The sequence below is a fragment of the Phalacrocorax carbo genome, chromosome 5, assembly GCF_963921805.1.
Source record: "Phalacrocorax carbo chromosome 5, bPhaCar2.1, whole genome shotgun sequence".
Lineage (NCBI taxonomy): Eukaryota > Metazoa > Chordata > Aves > Suliformes > Phalacrocoracidae > Phalacrocorax > Phalacrocorax carbo.
In genome coordinates this window covers 21,184,783-21,209,431 of record NC_087517.1, presented here as the reverse complement: position 1 = coordinate 21,209,431, position 24,649 = coordinate 21,184,783, and the positions used below count along the sequence as shown (strand labels likewise).

At 36.9% G+C, this 24,649-nt stretch overlaps 1 protein-coding gene across 2 annotated transcripts in view; it reads left to right on the top strand.

Moving 5' to 3' along the window:
- Nucleotides 1–20,882, top strand: part of LOC104050892 (sodium channel protein type 2 subunit alpha-like) — an 80,659-nt gene extending 59,777 nt beyond the window's left edge. For both annotated transcript variants that reach the window (XM_064451493.1, XM_064451492.1), the window contains 7 exons: nucleotides 4,211–4,333; nucleotides 6,296–6,577; nucleotides 12,056–12,109; nucleotides 13,335–13,472; nucleotides 15,171–15,275; nucleotides 16,386–16,656; nucleotides 17,564–20,882. In XM_064451493.1, coding sequence (XP_064307563.1) covers nucleotides 4,211–4,333; nucleotides 6,296–6,577; nucleotides 12,056–12,109; nucleotides 13,335–13,472; nucleotides 15,171–15,275; nucleotides 16,386–16,656; nucleotides 17,564–18,756 — 2,166 coding nt within the window. In that variant the 3' untranslated portion in view covers nucleotides 18,757–20,882. The remainder of the gene's footprint in view (nucleotides 1–4,210; nucleotides 4,334–6,295; nucleotides 6,578–12,055; nucleotides 12,110–13,334; nucleotides 13,473–15,170; nucleotides 15,276–16,385; nucleotides 16,657–17,563) is intronic.
- Nucleotides 20,883–24,649: the final 3,767 nt, after the last annotated feature.

The following is a 24,649-nucleotide window of genomic DNA, read 5'->3' as shown; positions in this document are numbered from 1 at the left end:
CATTGCCGTTTTGCAAGTGAAACAATACATTTGGTCCAGATTTCATCTGAGTTCTCTGAACTTCATCCCCCAAAACTATCCTGTCATCATTTTTAGTAAAACAGAAAGACAGTGGCTATTTGGTCTAAAAATTAATTAGTTTTAATGGGCTGACAATTAGCAATAGCTAAATCAGCTATGACTTGGCAGGGTTTATGATAGAAGAGAATACAAGGTTTCTTGGCTGCCTTCCCTGCTGTGATATACTTCTGTGCAAAGGCCTTGCTTATGTTGTCAGAAGGGATCAAAGCTGGTTTTACTCCCAGAATATTTTGGTCTCTTGCCTTCACACATTATCTGACCCAGTTCATTGGCTGTGCATGTCCTCAGTGTGGAACTGAGAGATGGCATCTCAGGGCAAATGTGCATTTATAGTCATTTCTGCCCAAGCTAACCTATATCTTGAGAATAAATACTTTTTTCTTATGAATATGTAATAGAAATGTATTGGATTTATGACTACCAGAGGAAAAAAAAACTAGCTAGATTGGCCCATATCTCAAAATGGAAGACCTCCTCTTTTTTTAACCTGCCCAAGTTAGTGTTGTTGTACTGTTAATCACTAGCTGTGTCCTGAAAATCTGCACTAGAATGGAGCTGTGTGAATGGTTTTCTTAAAAGGATGTTAATGCAGAAGACAGATGCTCCCTTCCGGGATTATGTTAAGAATAGATATTTTTTTTTAGATAAACTACAACTCATGTTTTAATAATTCTTTTTGTAACATAAACCTAAAGAGATTATTCTAAGCCATACTCCATGGTTTCTTAATAATAGTTTAGCCTCAGAGATGCTGTTATCTGAGCAGGCTCTCAGAATTACAAAGAACATCATCATAAATAAAGCAGCTTATTTTGACAAATTTTTACCCATAATTTTTAATTTTGTAAACAAAAGCATGACTAAATGAGATTGGAACCTTCTACTTTTGAAGAATTATATTCAATGTTCCAGAAAGCGGTAAAAAAAGTCTTAGTGTGCCTAAGGCTAATTCAGCAATTCCTTTAGCACCACCAGACACCACTTGAAAGAAATATATGAACTCATCTTCCTATAGAAAAGCAGAGTCTTTGCTTTAACAGGCAGTTTAAAGAGGTGTGATTCAGTGGCATTCTCCCAGTGAGAAGACCAGTGAGCCCTTCTTCATAAGAAGTGACTAACATTAACCAAATTGTTTAATTCCATCCTCTAAAATTATTCAGGAGTAAAAACTGACAGTCCTTTAGGGTTTTGACCTTCAATATCTTACATACCTGAGTCTCTCACTGTGAGAAATAGCCATAGTTGTTCTCAGTGACTGTGACCAAATTAGATTTCAATAATTACACAAAGAAATGGCAATTTTCAGCTCTGTCAGTTGACAGCCATGGCAGATGACTCCTGGTACATCTGGCTACCTCAGTTTAAGACCTTATCATACCATCTCTCTGCCCCACTCTTCTGCTGGACGCAACAATATCTGTAGCTAGGAGCAGATATTTGGGTGGAGTGCCTTATCTACCCAAAATCACAATCTGATAAATTAGTTCAAACACATTTATCAGATAGGATAAGCAATATTGGAAGTGAGGAGGGCCGTATGCCACTGAGGACCTGGAATCAAATCACAAATATTAGCCACCTCAGCAAGTAACACAGAATTCATATGGATTAAAATTTTGGGCCTAAATAGAAATAAAGTCAATGTGGAGCTGTATGACCAATGATCTGGCTCAGATGGCAACCCTGACCGAAGATCTCAAGCAGGGCTAATTGTGAATGCTATGTTTTGAAACATTTTTTGCAACAGATAGTCCACATTAGAAGGTCCATACATAAAAATGTGGACACACAACCCTCCAGTTTTAGGAGATGAATGTAAAAATTCTTTCCACCATTTTGGGTTCATTTTAATTTCTTAAAATTGCTGCATCTGCATGCATTCCTGTCTCAAAAGAAATAAATTTATTTATTAGTGTACAGAGATATTTATTTTCTCACCTACTAGCAACAAAACAGGTGCAACAGATGACAGAAGTCCAAGCTAAGAAGATTGAGAAAACCAGAACAGTACAGAAGAGCTGTCTATACTTATGCTGTATATACAATAGAATTAATATAATAGAATTCCAAGCAAAACTTTGCCTCTCATTTGAACTGTCCTTCAGAGGAAAATGTGTTGTTTACAATAGGTGAAGTATTTCTCTGTGAAATAACTTCAGGTTTATGATGTAAGAGCACTAGCACCATGGTAAGAAAGCTGCAATTAAGTTGAAATGGAAAGCACAGTCGAGGCTGGAGAATGACTTGCAATCAGAACCCAAAATCTGTCAATATACACAGTGCCACACAAGCTACAGGAGCTACAGCTATGTAACTAGCTTGTGTGGAGTCTTGTTTGCGAAAGATAGCTAAGGCACAGTGCTAGTTTGGGGAGAGACGTATAAAATGAAGAAGCCATTAATATGAGTTCAGTTTTGAAAGAGATGTCTTGCTCTCCCAGTGAGAGACTGATTTTTTTAATATATATTTCATAGATTGTGAATAATCTGTAAGATGTGCTGTCTTTACACTACAGTTTATTGTCATGTCTGGGTATCTTGTTGATGTGAGTGAATCAATGAATATTCTATTAAAATACAGATAATTTATTTTATTATTTTACAAATATTTTTATTATCATTTATAAATAATATATAAATAAATGTTTGTGGGGTTTTTTTACAGAGATAACAAGACTTCCTGTTATCTCTAAAATATTAAGAGTGGCTAAGGATAAAAAAGAACTCTCACTGTAGAATCACAGGACAAATAAATTGTATTAATGACAATTATTAATAGCAATTAATGACAATAATTAATGTAATGGCAGAAACAATGTCTTTTGTAAGTGAACAGACTTCAGTTACAGACTACAAAAAATAAATAAGATTTTCTTCTTAATATGCTTATAAATCACAGCAAGTTCATTTATAAATTTACCCATTACAGCACTAGAATAAGCCTTTCCTGATATGAATTAACTAAAATACTACTTTCTGTTAGAAAAATTTACATAGCAACGTAGTAATGAATAACTGATTTCTATCTGCTCTCAGATTGTGCTTTTGAGACATGATCTTGTAACTCTTGTGTTTGTGATTCACGTAATTGTTCTTTCATAAAATGGGCAAAATCTTACCACCATTATCAGTGTGTGCCTATTTCCGTACAGCCAATTATTTGAAGAACTCTCGAGACTGAGTTACAGAAATGAACATTTGAGGGGGTTTTTGAAAGCCTGAAATATGCCTATGTTCATTCATGTGTCTTCTATGCTTTAGTGGTAGAACTGAATAAAATATGAGTAAGGTATGCTATTTCCCCACTCCCATCTCCAAAACTGCTCAAAGTAAGTAAATTAAATTATTTTGCATTAACACTGTTTAAAATTCAGTTCTATTTAAGAAGCAAATTAATTGCTCCTTCCTGAAGTGGATCGGCTTATAATAAAGTCCCAGTAACGTGAATCAGGAGCTCACTACTGCTGTAGATAATAAAGCACTTACTCTTATAATGCTAGCATCTGTTAGTATCTATCCCATAATATTTTCCTGTATTTAAAAGAGAAAAAGGAATATTGAGAGAGTTGCCAGGCAAGTGAGAAAGTGCCAGCTCTGTCAACATATATTTCATAGATACCCTGGCTATTGTTGCTATGAACTGAGTGTTTGACTTAGAAGAAATATTTATAACAAAACCTAATTAAATGCTACATTATTTAGCATATTATTAGTGATTATAGATATAAATAATATTGCCAGTAGTTAATAAACTATCCTAATGTATTCAGAATTTTAAATTCTTGGAAGGTTGAACCTTAATTAAGCTGCTGAAAGTATGGCTATGTTGTCTTTAAATATTTCTGAAAATTTTATCCTTTACCAGCAGTGTGCTTCCATCTGACTGTTAAACCCTATCCAACTATAATAGATACTTAATAGCATATATTCCTTTTTCAAATGTGCCTTCATATGACCTCTTGCCTTTCCAGCAAGTATGAAAATTGTGGGGTGCGGCATCCAATGTCACTGTAAGCAAGAACGGTGTTTTTCCTTTTGTCACTGTTGATCTTTCTGTTTACTGAATCTGTATTCTTTTTTTTTAAAAAATGTAGAACAATTTTAATAATTTTTTTTCTGTATTTTTATAGGTCTCATTGGTTAGTTTAATAGCCAATGCTTTGGGCTATTCTGAACTTGGTGCCATTAAATCCCTTCGGACATTAAGAGCTTTAAGACCTTTAAGAGCCTTGTCACGATTTGAAGGAATGAGGGTGAGATAAAATGAATGAGTCTGATTGAATGTATGCCTACAAAAATTAATGCAGAAGTGTAACACTCATGCCTTCTGCAAAGAACTCCAGAATGGGAATGCATGCAAAAAAGTGTGGGAAAAAAGGCCTTCCAACATGTCCTTATACACAAGATGTGTACAGCTTACATTTGGAGATTAGACCTTGAGCTCATTAAATTTGCCTGCTCACTGCTGCATAGTTGTGCTATCCCAGGTCCCCGACTTAAAATTTCCATCAATTTGTGGACCTACAGAGAAAAGTAAAAGGGCATAAGAAATTTTAAAACAGAGGGTTGGGTTTTTCTCTAGTTTAGCTGGGAACTTTATTTTATAAATTTCTGTAGCTAACTTCTATCCTCTGTTAGTTTGTCAGTGGTTCAGGATGGAACAGGATTAGCTGGAAAACAAAACAAAACAAAACAAAACAAATGGTGAAGAAGCTGACAACAGTGACACACCAGAAACCACAGTCTCCCTGTGGTTCCCTGTCTACCTGCCTGGGGAAAAATATCCCACAATAAATGCTGTAATATTAGGGAAAGGATCTCTGAACAGATACCTGAAATAAGGAAGCGGTTAGAAGTATAGAAGGGAAGAGATGGGAAATAATTTTCTCAGCTAGTATCCTTTACTTCGTAGGTATGCATCTGCTGCCATCTTACCTCTCCTATGCAGCTAAATTCTTCCTGTTGAGGAAATTATTATTTTCATATTCTTCCAAACCCCAGTCCCATCCCCCCCACCCAAAACTATTACAAGCTGTCTGCTGAAAATGCAGACTATGCCATTTCCTGGAAAACCGATGCATAAAAAATTAACAAGGTAATGTTATGGAGAAATATCGTTTTAATCTTTCACCTCAAGATACCCAGATGCTGCAATACATGTTTATAGTTTGGTCATAGGTCTTAGGTTTCCAAATAAAATGTGCTTCCTGTCTGGGTTGACGCTGCTGATATTCTGAAGGTGGCCATGCTAGCCAGCATAGGGAAGTGTGTCCTGTGGCACATTGCCATCACCTCTATGTTTTTGTGATTTGCATCGCAAACAACACATAAGTCCCTGTGTAATAAATGGGCAAAACCTCTATTGATCTTAGACTACTTTCAGCCAAATTAGTGAACTGAAAAATACTATTTTCAAAACCATACACAAAAAACTACTGCAGTCTCTGCTGCTTCGGCACAAAATTATTGTCTGAATATCTACAGCTTTCTTTTAGTTCAATCACAATAAGAAAGTAAAAGAAAATTTTTGTCGAGGGATTTCAGCTGATCTTTTACTGCCACTTGCCCATATAGAGTAGTTCAATTGTATTAAATGCAGCCAATTAAAAAAACCTCCTAACAGATAAGTGTAAGAGCAACTATAGTGAGCCAGGCAATTTGAAACCAAGGCTTCTAGCAGATGCTGTTAATAAAAACTAAATAAGATGTGCTTAATTATGTTACATTGTATGTAGATGCTAAAATACACTGGTGCCAATATATACATAAAGTTTCTGAGAATAAAATAATCGGTAATGGTAGTTTTAAAATCAGACATTTTTATTCAGTCTTCCACATCATCATTCTTTGATCTTTTTCTGGTTTATTTTCTATTTATAGATTTTGATTTGTATTGTTGGAATTTAACATTTATTTCTCTCTTTTTCTCTAGAGCACTCAAATTCTAAGAATCCATCTTGCTACTAACAGGTTTTCTTTTGCTTTTGGAGTTTTTTTCAGACTTTTGCATTGTCTTGGTTTCCATATAATTTTATTTCTTGCTTTTTGCAAACTCATTAGTGGTTTTATTGAACCTTAAATAATGTTTCCCCCTTACATTTTGAAGGTAATATTTTAACTGTCCATTCCATTTCAATACTGTTTTAACATTTCTAAAATATTTTTATTTTTCTGTTCATAAACTAAGCGGCTATTTTGTCTAATTTGTACACTAGGTGGTTGTAAATGCCCTTGTAGGAGCAATTCCATCTATCATGAATGTACTGCTGGTATGTCTTATATTTTGGCTCATCTTCAGCATCATGGGAGTAAATCTGTTTGCTGGCAAATTCTATCACTGTGTCAACACCACAACTGGTGAGATGTTTGATGTCAGTGATGTCAACAATTATACTCAGTGTGAAGAGCTCATAAAAAACAATCGAAGTGCCCGATGGAAAAATGTGAAAGTAAACTTTGATAACGTAGGAGCTGGATATCTTGCTCTGCTTCAAGTAGTAAGTAAATTTATATATTTTCTTTTTGCTCTTTGCAAAGAAGTCTAGGAAAAATGGGCAAGCTGAGGCTGTTAAGTAGTGGAATAATTTCTGCATAGCAATGATGTACAGCTTACAAAACTCTATTGCATTGTTACCTGTAATTGTTGTGTTAATGATAGTAGAGTAACTTTCCATTCCAAGGCTAGGGAATCCATTCTCATCATGATAATAATGTGAAAATAGTAAGTACACAGGTACAAGAATCTTTTTAGTGGTGCACAATATAAACTTCAGGAATGCATTTCATTAGTCTTGCTATGGCGGAGAAGGCTCATAGTTCCCTCTAATTATTAAAAAGGTCTCTCCTTTATGAGCTCAGTTCTCTTGTAAGACAGGAGGGCAGACAGCAACTTAAAAGAGGCCAGACACCCTAACTGACTGTCTGGTCTGAAACGAGCAACTTCCACCAATGCCTCCCACATAATCTGTTCCTGGGTATCATTACACATCCACAGCAACATCCTTCACAGTCAAAATCCATTAATCTAGGCACTTTTGGCACTATGAAATAATTTTCCTTTTGTCAACAGCCTGGTCAAGGTAGAGGGGACTTTTTTCAATGTCTATGCTCATTTAATGAACCAGTTCATAAGTTAGATGGTAAAAATAAAAATTTATCAACCTGGTGTTTGCAGTGCAGATATTTGTTTAATAGGAGCTTGATTTCAAGACCTGGAAGTGAGTTGAGGGAAAGGAATCATAAATAATGCAAGATCTGAGATCGGGGCACCCAATGTTTCATGTAGCATGTAGACAATTCTTTATCATCATAATACTTGTGTAAGAGTTCTGAAATCCTCTGAGAGAAGTAGGAGCTGTCCATGGGAAGAATATGGATAGTTACTGATAGACAGATCCTAATTGAGTAGTAGGTCTGATTAATCATATAACACTTTCTCTTGATGTTTGCAGATAAACACTAATTGCTACTAAAATAAATGTGTTTCATTAAGAAGTACCTGAAACTAGAAAGACATTAAATTGTGGGTAAAATAGGAAAATGTAAAATACTTATCACAAAAAAAGATTTACAACTACCATATTGCATTAACGCTTGTTAAAGTCATTATCATATTCTAAATAAATATTATGTTACTTGTGAAGTATTAGATGTTACTGTATTGCATGGCATATTCATTATATTAATTACTGCTACTTAGACAAAGTCTGTAAATTGTATTTTGCCTTCAAGTCCTTTTCCTGTGCACTGTGATATAGAAACGTCTTTGTTCTAGGTACCAGGCATACCTTTTACTTATGCCAGAGGAGTAAAGGCCTTAGCTTTTTACAGGCTCCTTGGCTTAGCATGGAGCTTCTGATTGGTGATAACTGACCCAAAACACAAGCAAGAAAGCAAGCAGTTATGCTTAGATGATTGAGCTCTGTCAAATCGCTTGTCTATAACTTGACATACAGCTTCACTGTATGAAAAGATGTCAGAAATGTCACAGGATTGTTACTGCTCTGGCATCACCAAGTTATCTAAGAATTATATTCTTGTCCCTTCTATCCCAGAGCAGGTCAGTATCCCTAGATGACCCTGATTCCCAAATTAACTACCTGGCTTAAAATGTTTTGCCTCTAAAGGCAATGTGACTCTCATGTGCTGAGTAGTAGTACTGAATGATGATTGTAATTCTCTGTCTTCATATCTCATTGCTAACCCTGTACTAGAGATTAAAGTAAGCCATCTTATTACCAATACTTGCCTCTGAAGATGTATAAGGAAAACTTCTAGTCTCTTGAAGCTGTGTCTGAATGTCATTCATGTCACCCATCCAGAAATTGTTGGTCTTTAATTACTACATCACTACTGTGGACCTTTCGTTCTTCCCTTCTTTATTTCTTTTTATTCTGATTTTTCATTATTTTCCTTTTCAGATATTCCCTTCTGCCCTTTACTTTTCCTGCAGAGGTTAAGGGATCCTTGAGCATGTATCATGTCACCTCCTTAGCTGACTGTCTCCATTAACATTCTCACAGAATCATAGAATGGTAGGGGTTGGAAAGCACCTCTGGAGATCATCTTGTCCAACCCCCCTGCTTGAGCAGGGACACCGAGAGCAGGGGGCACAGGACTACATCCAAGCATGTTTTGAATGTGGCCAGGGAAGGAGACTCCACAGCCTCCCTGGGCAGCCTGTGCCACTGCTCTGGCACCCTCACAGGAAAGAAGTTTTTTCTCATATTGAGGTGGAACTTCCTGTGTTCCAACTTGTGCCCCCATTGCCCCATGTGCTGTCATTGGACACTACTGAAGAGTCCAGTCCCATCCTCTTGACACCCACCCTTTAGTTATTTATAAGCATTGATGAGATTCCCTCTCAGTCTTCTCTTTTCCAGGCTGAACAAACCCAAGTCTCTCAGCCCTTCCTCATAAGGGAGATACTCCAGTCCATTGGTCATCTTGGTAGCTCTCCGCTGGACTTGCTCAAGCAGTTCCCTGTCCTTCTTAAACTGGGGGGCCCAAAACTGGACACAGTACTCCAAACATGGTCTCACTAGGGCAGAGCAAAGGGGGAGGATAACCTACATACCTACATCAACCTGCTGGCCACACCCCTTTTAGTGCAGCCCAGGATATCGTTGGCCTTCTTGGCCACAAGGGCACAGTGCTGGCTCATAGTCAACTCGTTGTCCTTGTTATCCACCAGCACTCCCAGGTCCTTCTCAACAGAGCTGCTTTCTAGTAGTTCAGGCCCCAGCCTGTACTGGTGCATGGGGTTGTTCCTCCCCACATGCAGGACCTTGCATTTGTTGTGCAACAGTTGTCTCCAGCCCATCCAGGTCTCGCTGGATGGCAGCACAGCTTTCCAGCCTATCAGTCACTCCTCCCAGCTTGGTATCATCAGCGACCTTCCTGAGGTTACACTCTGTCCCTTCATCCAGGTCATTAATGAATATGTAGAACAGAACTGGACCCGGTACAGACCCCTGGGGAACACCACTAGTGACAGGCCTCCATCCAGACTCTGCTCCGTTGATCACAACCCTCTAAGTTCTGTTGTTGAGCCAGTTCTCTGTCCACCTCACTGTCCGCTCATCCAACCCACACTTCCTTAGCTTGTCTGTGAGGATGTTATAGGAGACAGTGTCAAACGCCTTACTGAAGTCAAGATAGACGACGTCCACTACCCTCCCTTCATCGACCCAGGCAGTCACGCCACCATAGACAGCTATCAGGTTGGTCAAGCATGAGATTCCCTTGGTGAATCCATGTTGACTATTTCTGATAACCTTTTCCTCCACATGCCTGGAGATGACCTCCAGGATGAACTGCTCCATCACCTTTCCAGGGATGGAGGTGAGGCTGACTGGCCTATAGTTCCCTAGGTCCTCCTTCTTGCCCTTTTTGAAGATGGGAGTGGCATTTACTTTCCTCCAGTCCTCGGGCACCTCTCCTGTCCTCCATGACCTTTCAAAGATGATGGAGAGTGGCTCAGCAAGATCATCTGCCAACTCCCTCAGCACTCGTGGGTGCATCCCATCAGGGCCCATGGATTTGTAAGGATCCAGTTTGCATAGGTGATCTTTGACCCAATCCGATGGCAAGCCTTCCTTTCTCCAGATTTGTCCTCTCTTCTCTGGGGGCTGAAATGCCTGAGGGCCAGCCTCAGCAGTAAAGACCAAGTTAAAAAAGGCATTCAGTAACTCTGCCTTCTCTTCATCCTGCATCGCCAGGGCGCCTCCTTGTTCAGCAGTGGGCCCACTGTGTCCGCAGTCTTCCTTTTGCTGCTGATGTATTTAAAGAAGCCCTTCCTGTTTTCTTTGACATCCCTCGCCAGATTTAATTCCAAGTGGGCCTTGGCCTTCCTTGTCGCATCTCTGCATACCCTGACAACATTCCTATATTTCTCCCAGGTGGCCAGTCCCTTTTTCCACATACTGTGAACCTCCCTCTTCCATTTGAGTTTCTCTAGAAGCTCTTTGCTCGTCCATGCGGGTCTCCTGGCTCCTCTGCCTGACTTCTTCCTCCCGGGGATGCACCAATCTTGAGCTTGGAGGAAGTGGTCCTTGAATATTGACCAGCTCTCTTGGACCCCCCTGCTTTCCAGAGCCCTAGCCCATGGGATTTCTCCTAGCAGGTCTTTGAAGAGGCCAGAGTTGGCCCTCTTGAAGTCCAAGGTTGTAATCCGACTTTTCGCCCTGTTTCTACCACACAGGATCCTGAACTCCACCATCTTGTGGTCACTGCAGCCAAGGCTACCCCCAACTGTCACATCCACAACAAGTCCTTCCTTGTTCGTTCCACTTCCTGGTTCTCCTTCCACTCTTTTGTATTTATTGCTCTTATCAAACTCTGCTCCTCTTCTAATGGTGCTATGCAAAGTGCACCAAATAGCTGTCAATTGTCAACTGAGCCAGAAGGATCTATGAAGCCTGGCTCCAAGCATACCTTCTTAGTAAATCTGTATTGCACTGCAAGTTTCAAGAGGATGTGAACACTCCTGGAGTGCAAGTTTTCTGCAGTGAAAACTAGCAGCTGTACCAAACTGCCAGAGCTCACTTTTGGCAACCACAGATGTAAATATACTCCTTGGGATAGTTCCTCTCCTCAGGAGAGATGCTTTTTATCTCTTCCTTTCATAGGCTTTTTTAGCTCTTTTTTTCTTTCTTTTCTCTTTTTTTTTCTTTAGCTTCTTTTTTTTCTGGCGAAGCTTGGAAAATCTGGCTAGCGAGCAGGCACTCACACCTTAAACTATCATGCCACACCAAACCCTTGATGTTCCTCTGAAAGTGGACATTCCATGTCCATGAAAATCACCTCCTTAGACCAATGATGGCAGCTCTTTTTTACTCTTTATTCTACCCAGACAAAGTCTCTATAGGAACTCAGCCCAAAGTTTTAAAAAAGTTAATCACAGCTCTTTCACTGTTCACTTTTTGGTCCTCTGTAAATCTTATCCCTCAAGAACCAATGTATATTTTTAAAATGAGCAGAGTCCATTCCTTTTATTTATGGGGGATTAAAACATTTCTAAAAATACCATGACAGTTTAGCCATAGCAAAGTCATTCATAAGCATGTTGGTATCTGTCCAGAAATTGCATTGCTGACTCCAATTTATGCTGTAAACTTGATAAAATGTCTGTCACCATGAGTGATTCTAGTAGATTCTACCTGAACATCTTCAGCATTAGTGCCAATCTGAGTCTACCATTCTTCATCTGCAAAGTAAGTATCTGCAGCTCCAAACACACTGTGCCCTGGCTGAGACCTTCAGACCCTGATTTTTAATATTTTTTGAATACCTTAAAAAAATTGTCAAAAAACTAGTATTATTATGAAAAATATTTAATTATGCCGGTGTTATTAGATGTGGTTTATACATTTAGATATGATTTTATTAAAAGTCAGGGTCCAAATGCTGTGACCTAGTTATTTTCCACATTATGAATTTATATAGGAAGATAAACAACTATATTTTATTTCTAGGCTACTTTCAAAGGATGGATGGATATTATGTATGCTGCTGTTGATTCACGAGATGTAAGTGTAAGGCTTGGTTATATTCTGATATATGTACAGAATATAGAATTTAAATAGCTACACATATAATAATACTAAGATTTATAATCAGCACCAATACATATTCATTCCAGATACATTTAATCTAGAAAGGAACTTTTATGTAACTTCATGAATCTTAGAATTTGTAGTGGAAATAATTAATCCCACTTCCTTCTGTTTAGCCAAATAAAGTAACTTAACTTCTTTTGCAAAAGCTAACGTTAATGAAAGAAATAAGACGTTTTTAACCACTTCCTTTGCTAATAATGAGTATGAATTAATTTAAGATTATATAATGTAATTATTATATATTGAATATATTAATCTTGTTTTATAATTTGTAACTGTACATTTCTTTTTTTCTTTAGGTTGAGCACTTATGTTATCTAGCTATTTAAGTGCAATTAGATTTTAAGGTTGACAATTGAATTTTCTCAGGATTAGAATTTTAACTTGGTTACAAAACTAAAACTATGTTTACCTTGTACAAAAAAGTGCAACACAGATGCCTGAACTAGTTCTATACAACCTAGGTTAGAGTCACATTAATGATATCCAACATCACACAGTGATATTTGTCTCCCAGAGTAACATATTCTGTTTCATTAACTTCAGCATTTCTACACTCTAGCACATTGTGCGCTAGAGGTGCAGGAGTTGAGATGTATTATCCAGAAGAATTGAGACATTAACAAAATCCTCCTTAGAAATTTGCATCAATTTAATGGATTTCACAAAACATATACTCACTAGAAATTTATTGAAAGCATCCGTTCTGGACGTAACACTCATGTAAGACCAAAAGAGTTCCAGAGAGATTTAGGTAATAGTAAAATTGATTGATTCTGTTGCATGACAATATACTGAACACAATACAAAATACTTAGATTTGTGCTGTTAAAATTTTAAGTATGACTGCTCTCAGTCCCACATTGCTTCTTCCACCTATAGAAGGAACTTTGTGTATATGTACATACATAAACATATCTGAGTGCATATTTACTTTAAAATTCCAAATGAGTAATCATTCTTTCAGCTTCCAGTTCTCTAAATATTGATTGGAACGGACATGTTGGGTCTTTTTAGTAACTGAGTGCAGTTTAAGCTTTTCTAGCTGAAATAGCATATACCTATTCATAAATTATATACATTATTTTTTACATCTAGCATTCTCATGGGTAATTAAATTTATAATATCTTGCAGGTAGAAGATCAACCTAAGTATGAGGACAACTTGTATATGTATCTTTATTTTGTCATCTTTATCATATTTGGATCATTCTTTACCTTGAACCTTTTCATTGGTGTCATTATAGACAACTTCAACCAACAAAAAAAGAAGATAAGTATTTGTTTCCATAGTGCTATAAATTATTAGCTATAATGAATTAATAACTGATTTATGTAAAGCTAATAAAAATTTAAAGTTATTTCAAGTCCTTGAATAAAAATGTCTCTTTTTTTTTACATCATCTGTGTTAAATCTGTGGATGTGATATAACCTTTACATTTCAGCATTTCGACAAGCAAAGAGGGACAAATCATCGGTTGGTTCATAATAATTTGCGAATGGAGTGAGCTAAAATGCAAGAGTAAAAAGGGACTGTGCATTATTCTTTTGATTAGATGCAATATTGTCTGCCATGGAAGAGTTTCTTTTAAAATTAACTTTAAAGAATTAAGATAAATTAATTTTAATTACTGTTATAGACTGTTGACACTTGATGAAGATACAATATGGCACTGTGTTCATACAATAGATAGTAGTTCTGCAAACTGATTGAACAGGGGGTTAAGAGTAAGTCCAATAGAACTCATATGAATAGGCTTAAAGATACAAGTAAAAATGTGTACAAAAGAGCTCTATTTTTCTAACACTTTCGTAAGAAACGAGTTGAGCTTCTTAGACACAAATAAAAAAATCTACAATTTATTAGCAATAGTAAAGCAAAGGTATAAAAGCAATATATTTTTCAGTATACATTTAACATACGAGTATGTTTAAAATAATTATACTGATAATGCATGTAGTTTTATTTAAAATAACTTTAAAAATACAAATAATTACATTTAAAATATTTTGAATGCTCACGATTCTTAACCTTCCACTGCCAAAAAGATCTAGAATGTCAGGATCATTCTAAATCTTTGTATGCTGTGAAAAAGCAGTTTCATATGATTTGCTTTTATCCAATTACCAAATAAAAAGCAGCAGTACCAAAAAGAATCTACAGTAAAAGTCAGTTGTGACCTGCAGAAATTTTTCCTTGTGAAAATATTCTTTAGCTTCTTAAGAGAGTCATAAACACATCTGGGACTTCTTCCTCAATTTCTGTCACTTATGCCCTGCTTTGGGCTTTGATATCCAATTTAGCAAACAGTAACTCTGACATTTTGTTTCACAATTTATACTGAAATTCAGTCGGTTGCATATCTGACTGGCAGCATTTGCATCTGCAAACAAAGGCTAATTTAAGTTAGTCAAGGTTCCAGTGGTGGTTTAATTAATAATTTGCTATGGCATGATTTGGATTACTGTTCTTAAGTCTGTGTCAAAGGTGATTTTTTTTTTTGCTGTCATTAAAACCCACAGATTAGACCCAAATACTCTCTCTTGACACAACTTGTCCCTCAAAGTTACCCCACTTCTAGAGTTGGCTAAGCTGTAATCCTAAAAGCCTGTCTAGAATTTAGGGCATATAAGGCACCAGTCAGGTGCCTCTGCACTAAGCATATCCTAATCAGCAACTTATTTAACAGCATCAGTATAGATGATCAGATCAGAACCATTTTAGCCATATCTACAAAAGTGAGCAAGAAGACACTGGAAAATCTCAACCGTCAGCCTGACAACACACCAGTAAGGGGAATTTTTGTGTGTTAGGAATGCCTATGAACATCCACACCATAAATACATTAAAAAATCACTTTTGTATATAAATCAAATATAAAAGTAATATTATATTACAGAGAGAGATACTGTAGTTAAGTGTTGTATGTGTAGACATGATAGTAATTAGTTTTGATATTATTTCTTTACTTTGGAGGTCAGGATATATTTATGACAGAAGAGCAGAAGAAATATTACAATGCAATGAAAAAACTGGGATCTAAAAAGCCACAGAAACCTATACCGAGGCCAGTGGTAAGAGTGATATAATTTCAATACCCCCATATTAAATACTCATTTGGGAATATGTTTTTAGCCAACAAGAGGAGGTTATATGTCTGGAAAGGTAATATTTTTTCCATTTATTTTCTTGTAAAGGCAGAATTTGTCCATTTTTTTTTTCAATTCAGCGGACTAGATCATTCGTGTTTCATTTAAAAACATACACTCTGAAGTATGAGCTGTAGGACTTAATAAGGTTAATGTAGTAAATGTCATCATTCTTTACCTAAGTCCTAGAAAAGTATGGCTGACTGGATCACTTATTGATTCTTGTTACCCACTGATAAACTTAATTTTCCATTTTTTCTCCTCCCAGAGAATTTGAAGGAAATGGGGATGCACTGGCCCTTGCTGCTGAAGACAGAAGGGGGCAGTGGTCGCCTAATGTGAAAAAGACAGACAGATGCAGATAATCTTACAGAAAAAAAGAATGCCCTAGGGAGTAAAGCATAAACTAGGATAAATTTGTCTCTAAGAAACTACTCTGCTATTTACTGAATTCCAACAATGTTTGGAAAAAAATACTATACTTGTTGCACCTTATGCGCTGAGTGGTTAAAAATAGTCTTTTTAAGGAGATACATATGACAATAAACATTCAGCTAAGTACTAAAGGAAAACTAGGATATTGCAGCCATGGTGTGTTTGAGACATGCAACTTCAGCAGTCCAATGATCTCACCAAGTACAAGTAGTTTAATGAAGACAGAGACATCTCTGGGGGTTAGTACTCTAAAACCAGCTAAGAATATAGATAAGAAAAATAGTTTCTATTTGGCTGTTACTCTTGCTGGGTATCAAGTTATACCACCTTTTTACACCAATAATATAGATTTTCAATGTTATTACTATTATTATTGCATTGTTCCCCTTCCCATCCCTTCAGCCAACAGTGGTACATTTCCTGATCTGCTCCGACAAGATAAGACACAAGCCAGCAAGGGTTTGGTGAATATTAACGGATGTATTGTGAATGGGTCTTGCTCTGCAATCCTAAATCTTCTAGGGACTTGCTTTCCCATGTGGCATTTGTAAAGACAAATATTTCCAGAGTATAAACTGTATTCCATCTTTGTTTTTGCAGAACAAATTCCAAGGCATGGTCTTTGATTTTGTAACCAAACAAGTATTTGACATCAGCATCATGATACTCATTTGCCTTAACATGGTCACAATGATGGTGGAAACAGATGACCAGAGTAAAGAAATGGAAACAATTTTATCCCGGATTAACCTTGTGTTCATCATCCTTTTCACTGGAGAATGTGTCCTGAAATTGATTTCACTTCGCCATTACTACTTCACTATAGGCTGGAATATTTTTGATTTTGTGGTAGTGATTCTCTCCATAGTAGGTAAGAACAATTCCCTTTCTTGAAAGAACAAGTGGAAGGAAAAGGGAACATTTGTTTCAAGAATGTTATGATACTGAATATGAAATTCTCTGTTTCCTATGACTTACGTGTAGATTCAGATCTTCATACTTTATAGCATACAATATATGAAATGTTGCGTATAAGATTTTTATCTCTCCCGTTACATTCACTGTCATCTTCCACATCAAAAGACATAAAGGAAGTATTTGCCACGTTAGATTAACATGCACAAATATAAAAAGGAATGGTTAGTGGTATATGCAAACTAACCACAAATTTGCTTTCAGTACTAAAACTGAAAACTATGTAGAGGGGGTGAGATTTTTAATTGCTTTTCCTAACTAAGGTCTTCGTCAATATTTATATTTCTGCCAGCTAAAAGCTAATGACTTTCCAAGGTGCAAATAAGTTCTGTAACAAAACTTAAGGAATGATACCCTTGAGAGAGGCTGTGCTGATACAGTGCCGGTCCTCAGGTAAAAAAATAAAAAAAATCACTAATTTGCAGAAATTAAGTGAAGATAGTCTTCCATAAAAGACAGTGGTAATAGGCTCAGCTTCAAGAACCAATTATATCTAAGACAGAAACTTCTCTTTCCAGGCTTTTTTAGGAATAACTGAAAGCTTAGACAGACACTAGCTACCTTGAAGTAGTCGTCTTCTTTCTTTTACTTATGCCCCTTCTCCCAGATAGCACTTCAACATAAGGAAGGTGTTTTCACCTTAATAACAGATTTCAATAAAATGTAGTTACTTGTATGATGTTTTGCTATAATACAGACTCCCTTTACTGATTGTTTTGGAGACAGCAATAAATAAATCTTTCTATAGCTAATGAATGAATAAATTTAAAATTTTATTTTAAATATTCACTTTTTTTCTCTAGGTATGTTCTTAGCTGAGATGATTGAGAAATACTTTGTATCCCCCACACTATTCAGAGTCATCCGACTTGCCAGAATCGGTCGAATCCTGCGTCTCATTAAAGGCGCTAAGGGAATCCGCACTCTGCTTTTTGCTTTGATGATGTCTCTTCCTGCTTTGTTCAACATTGGTCTGCTGCTGTTCCTGGTCATGTTTATCTATGCGATATTTGGCATGTCCAACTTTGCCTATGTTAAGAGGGAAGTTGGTATAGATGACATGTTCAACTTTGAAACATTTGGCAACAGCATGATCTGCCTATTTCAAATTACCACATCGGCTGGCTGGGACGGTTTGCTAGCCCCAATTCTTAACAGTGGGGAGCCGGACTGTGACCCCCTTAAAGACCACCCGGGGAGCTCTGTGAAAGGTGACTGCGGCAACCCTTCTGTTGGGATTTTCTTCTTTGTCAGCTACATTATCATATCATTCCTGGTAGTGGTGAACATGTACATTGCTGTGATTTTGGAGAACTTCAGTGTTGCTACTGAGGAAAGTGCTGAACCCTTGAGTGAGGATGACTTTGAGATGTTCTATGAAGTCTGGGAGAAGTTTGATCCCGATGCAACACAATTCATAGAATACAGTAAACTATCAGATTTTGCAGCTTCGCTAGATCCTCCTCTTCTTATAGCAAAACCAAACAAAGTCCAGCTTATTGCAATGGATCTGCCCATGGTAAGCGGTGACAGAATTCACTGCCTTGACATCTTGTTTGCTTTCACAAAGCGTGTTTTGGGGGAAAGTGGGGAGATGGATGCCCTCAGAATACAGATGGAAGATCGGTTTATGGCAGCCAATCCTTCCAAAGTCTCCTATGAACCGATTACAACCACATTAAAACGAAAACAGGAGGAAGTGTCTGCTGTCATTATTCAGCGTGCTTACAGGCATTACCTTTTAAGGCAAAAAGTTAAAATGGTATCCAGTATATACAAGAGAAATAAAAACAAAGAAGGAGATGGACCAGTTATAAAAGAGATAATTATTGATAAACTAAATGGGAACTCCACTCCAGAAAAAACAGATGAGAGTTCTTCTACAACCTCCCCACCTTCTTATGACAGTGTCACAAAGCCAGAAAAAGAAAAATATGAAAAAGATAAAGCAGAAAAGAACTACAAAGGTAAAGATGTCAGGGAAAATAAAAAATAAAGATCTAAGAATTCTGCTGTGGGACAACTTGTTTACAGCCTTTGAGAATGAAGCATCACCTGGACTCCTGCAGGAGGTTTATGCCAAACTGACAGTTTTTACACATATATATGTGTGTGTGTGTGTGTGCGCGCGCGTGTGTGTGTGCGTATATATACATTATATATATACTTAAGGTCAGTGCCTATAACAAAACAGTGAACCTTCATCATCAGACTGTGACTCTGTGAATCAGGGTAACAAACTTGACAAGAGGTTACTGTTTTCACTACAGCTGACACTGCTAAGAATGAGGGGAAAAATGGCTCCACAGATAACACGGAGCATGAAATGAGTGCAAAGCGATACTTTTTTGTGTTTCACATACTGCAAAACACATAGAACAGTAATTCTCTTCACTGTTTGTAATGCAACTGCTACATTTGTCATATTTTTACAAAATCAGTATTAGTGTATTTATCATTTTTTAATTCACCAGTTGTTTACTATTATATGTGACTATTTTTGTAATAGGTTTTATGTTGGGGAAAGAGGTATGAGGACCAGGTGTTCTACTCTCAGATTCTCTATAATGTACAGCTAGAAGTGATTTGCATAGGCATGCTGCACTTGTCAATCACACGTAAATAAAAATATGACATTGCACAAACCTAAAGATTTTAAGAACTTCCATGTTTCATGGTTGCTCTTAAATTTGAAGCATTCTAACTACTTGTATGGCTGCATCCAGATTTTGTGCGCCCAGATTAATGTGCCTGGAAAGTCTCTTCTAATTTACAGGAATCTGCAATGACTTATTTTTATGCAAATCATGAAACATGAACAAGTTCTTGTTTTTGTTAAAATAGTCACAGCTTAAAAAATATTGTGCAGTTTCTGCACTGGAAAAATAGCTTCACCAAAATATACCTGGGAGTCCTTTCATTTTCTTTTTTTTTTAAACAGCTCAAATTTTTGCCTAGACTGTTCTTTAGTTACTATCTTCTCTCATTATGGCCAACATCCAATCAATCAATAAAATACCCTTTTCCATGTAAATATTAACGCTATACTGTTGTGCATATTTGAGCATAGTATTAAATGGCTTTGCCACATTGAATTGCATCAGATACGTACCACAGTATGGGTAATTTGCAAAAGCTCAACAGGACATGCTGTATTCTGTGTTGTTATAGGTAGTTTGGAGAGTATCACTGACGCATGTCAATGCTTTTGCTGCTGTATCTTGCTCCTTCCACTGTCCACAGTCTCCACTATAGGAAGCCATGTGTCAGTGGTCAAGTGAATCAAATTGTCCAACCAGACCTCATTCTTTCAAATCATTAAGCAATAGTTCGCAGCTATTTATGAGCTTCTTTAGTTTTGCATTTTAAATTTGAAGTGGCTACTATATGGTGTAGAATCAGACTGTACAGGCCATATTGCAAACTGTTTAACCTGTTGGAAATGTGGTTAGCATATATAAATAATGTAAAGAAATACCGTTTGGCAAGTTTTGTATATAAGAAAAGTGTCTTCAAGTTTAGATCACTGTTTCTTATATTTCTTTCCTCATTCACTTGGCTTACTTTCTAACCATGGTAATTTCAAACTGGCATCATCACACTATAAGAAAAAAAGTGAGTATTTGTAGACTATCTTGTTTTAATATTATATTTGCATATATTTCGATGTGAAGTAAATTGTGTAAATCTGGAACCCAGCTTGTTTCCAAATAGTTATATCTGATAACAGGACATAGCAAGGAAAGTATTAGGGGAACGTGCGAATTTCTAGCGCTGTTTGCATCAGAAATTCCAAGATAGTCTCATTGTTCATTAAATCCTTGCTATCTTGCAGTGTCTGTTTACATAGCCTATTCTTATTCTTTTTGAATCACGCTGCACTAGACTTGTACAAATAGGATCTGCAATATTTCCCAAGAACAAAATGGCACATTTGTATAACCAAGGACATCAGGACATTTGTGTTTCATACACAAGCTTACATTAAATGTGGAATCTTTCTTTTACAAATGCTTTTGACTTGTAATGTGTTGGTGAAATGCATGCAGGAAACTGTTATCATAAACAACGTAAACAATATTACAAATGAGCCAAAAAATAAATATTTCATTTTTTATTGTATTTATTTTTCTTTGTCTCTGTCCTTCTGTTGGTTAAAGCGAGATAAAAACTGGCTTTGGTACAAATAAACAATGCTTTCTTTATCACTGGAGCTAAATACCTTATTCTTCACCTTTTAAGTTTTTTTATGTAAAACAATTTTTTAAAAAATCTAAGAACTTTGACCACACCCCATTGATTTTTACTTCTTTTTCACCAGCATACTGTCTGGGGATTACACAGGACATCTACACATTCTGCCCCAAAACCTTTCTGTCAACCCTCAAAAGCCTTTCTGAACCATGAAGGCACTGCTCATTATCTAAGGTATTGTTTTAGGTTGCCGCATTGCTGCTACCAAAGCTGCCTTCGCTTTACAACTCTTAAATATGCAAAATCACTCGCCAGCAAAGTTTGTCTGTTTGGTCCTGTATAATGTCCAGCTAGAGGGCTCATCGCAAACAGATAGAGGTTGGTTTTCATTGTACAGAGATTCCTTTTATTCCAGTAATTCTCAAGGGTAATAAATAACATTTCACTTGATCTCACAAGAAAGGGACTGCACTGAAATTCAGCTAAGTAGTGTTCATAGTCATAATATCTGAATGTTACACAGTAACTTCTGACTTACAAAGGATGTCTTTATGCAGTTCAAGGACAGAAAGATAGAGTACATTGAAACACAGTATTATCTTACTGAATTAAAAATATATTTTCAAATTAGCAGTAAGTAGAATATTTCTGGACTTTGCTTACTGGCATGTTTTTAGTGTTTTCTTAATCTCTGGATATTACACCATACTAGCCATATTTTTGCCAAACAGTAAATTGCTTGGGTAGCCATGAAATAACAGATGGAATATTCTAACACTACAGTCTATTAAGATCTCAGATATGATGACCATCAGCAATCGCTGCAGCAGAGTGTCTGAGGTAGTATGCCATGCAATAGGGAAGCCATATTTTCTTACAGAAATGGCTTTACCTAGACCACAAACAATGCCTTACCAAGAACACACTGAATTGTCTAGCCTGCTCATACCATTATTTCCTGGAACTGGTCCCTGGCCCTCTTAGAATACGGGGTTAAAGCTCAAGACATGGCCTTCCACAGTTGTCTAGGCACCCTTACAAGTACCTGGCCTCCAGACCCAAATTAGAGGATCCTCTGATCATATTGTGTTAATGTCAATATAAAAACCCTTGAAGTCAAAGTTATGTACCTTATTTATTCCACCACTCCTGTGACTACCTTATCTGACCTCATAAATGATTCAATTTACTTCCAGAGGCTTTTGGAGCTTTTCTGCTTCTTTGGTCCTGGACTTCACATCTAACAATTGTGTTTTACTCATACCTATTCATACTACCCGTTCAAAACAGCACCTAAAATCTGCAGAGCTTCTGCTCTGTGAACAGGTTGTCAAGCATTCTGATGAGGAATGACAGTTCAGCATTCATTTTCAGGAACCTGGAGTCTCTTACAGTACTCTGTAAAAGTAAGATTACTATACCCAGCTTCATTACCAAGGACTGTGTGTGGGAAAACATTGACAATACTTTCAGCCTGGATCAGCAGGAATGGCTGAGGGTCTTGGTTTAATGTGCACTGGAATAGGCTCACTGCTTTGAGGGCATGTACGTCCTCCTTATTACCCTTTGCTGCTTCTGTGAACTTCTTCCCTTCTACCTATTCCTTTTTCCACAGGAATCAATAGACTTTGGAAAATTTAAATCTCACTTTACACACTCCTCTCCTATGCCTTCCACTATGTATTAAACGTTTTACCTGTCATGCATTGCCAAAACGAGAGTATTAGTAATGCTGACAGTAAAGCTAGGTCACTCTCATAGTGTAAGTTCATTACGTGCTGCTTTTATTTAATGAGTTTTTGGATCAAAAAATTTTCACATGGATGCCCAGAAAGGAGACGTATTCTTATTCAGTACATTGCAAATTAATTCATAGGGCAGCACAGCTTAATGTTTTTCCCGAGCAAGTGTTCCCAGAAGTCCTGGTGCCTCACATGAGCTAATGCAGCAGTACTAACATGTGCACAGTCATAAAAGAGTAATGAGCTTGCAGAATTAACTGAAGCTAATTCAGCACTGAAGTACTTTACCAAAGGAGGAAAGCTGAGTGTGTGGTGGCACAACCCCCGCCATTTCCTCCAAGAAGGAGCAGACTGGCCACAAAAACGATAAGTGGGACTGCCATTAGGGCAAGCTAGGATCCCCAGTAGTCAAATGTAATTTACTGTGAAATTCATTAATCCATTAAAGTAAATTGTGAGTACTCAGCACTCCTTAGTTCATTATTAATTGCATACTGTACCTTATTGGGGAAAAAAAATCATCAATCATTTAGAAGGTAAAATTATGATGGGAATTAATAAAATCAAGAAAGCCCTAACTCAAAAGGGTTCATCTCCTGTGTACGACTTATATGTTACATCATTATTACTGCTACATGAATTGTTACAATTGTGTGAATATTTCTACATTGAAGAGCTTAACTCTTCTGAAGTGCCGTTTGTTGTGATTTTTATGTTCATCTCTTTAGTTGTTCACCTAGACAGATAAATTTGAAAAACCATATAGAAATCTGAGCAGGAAAAAATACCACTGAGCTAACAATAAAAGCTTATACTTAAAATAAGTTTTCATTATTTTCTATTTGTTGCCTGTTTGAAGAACTTTTTGTTATCCAGACAGGAATAAGACTCAGAAAAGAGAAATATTACACCACGTGACTGAGGCTGAAAACCACAGAAATAATTCATTATAAGTAGACAAAGCAAAGAGTAACCACATTTCATTAGTCATATGTTCCAATTACTGAGCTAGTTACAATGGGTGTTTTCTAAAGATCATGATTAGTTCATGTACAATTTAATAACAAGAGAGGATAAGGTAAAGGGGGATGGTGGAGTGCGGTGATCTGTTTCCACGAAACACCACAAAGCAGGGATGTCTTTGTAATGCAACACATACTCTCCACCACTTTACAAATTAAATACTTCACCCTCATAGAAGAAAACATGCTGCAACATGAGCCTCAGCTAAGCTAAGAAAATAAATTGCACTGAAGTAGCCTAAGTAAACTGAAGCCAATTACCATCTCTCAGGAGAGAAGACAAATCACATGCATCTTTGCAGCAAGTGCTATGTTTGATGCATATAAGAAAAGACATATCATGAACAATTTATAGCAGTAAAAGCAGGCATCCATTCCCAAGCATTCTACACTTCAAGTACTTTTCCTGCATAACAAAAGCCATCTAATATTTTTTCTCATAACCTGCATTAAGGAGTAAGGGGAAAAATGGTATCAGACCTAAAAGGTATTCTTTGTTCCATTAGGAAAGATGTCAAAAAAAAATACAAAAAGTGTTTACCAGACCTTACATTGAATTCCTGGTGTTTTTTATAAAACTCTAAGCCTCTCATGAGAATTTGAGTATCAGAGGGGTATCTACCTTTCATTCTAAAACTCTCACAGCCTGTACATGGATCACAAACACCCCACCCCACCAGTCTCCTAATGCAGAAATGTTGGGTTTGCTTTCAGAAGGCATAGCCCCAGGTATCTGCTTATAGCAAAGTACAAGCCAAGTACAGTCTTAATGGGTGAAATCGGCCATCCTAAATCAAAGTGGGTCATGCTGTTTTTTCCCTCAGTCTAATGCAGTGATATCAAATCCAGCAAACAAAAAGCGGTATAATAACATGCCATATAATAGCAGCTATATTCAAAGATAACATGCACAGGTTTTTTAATTATGTCA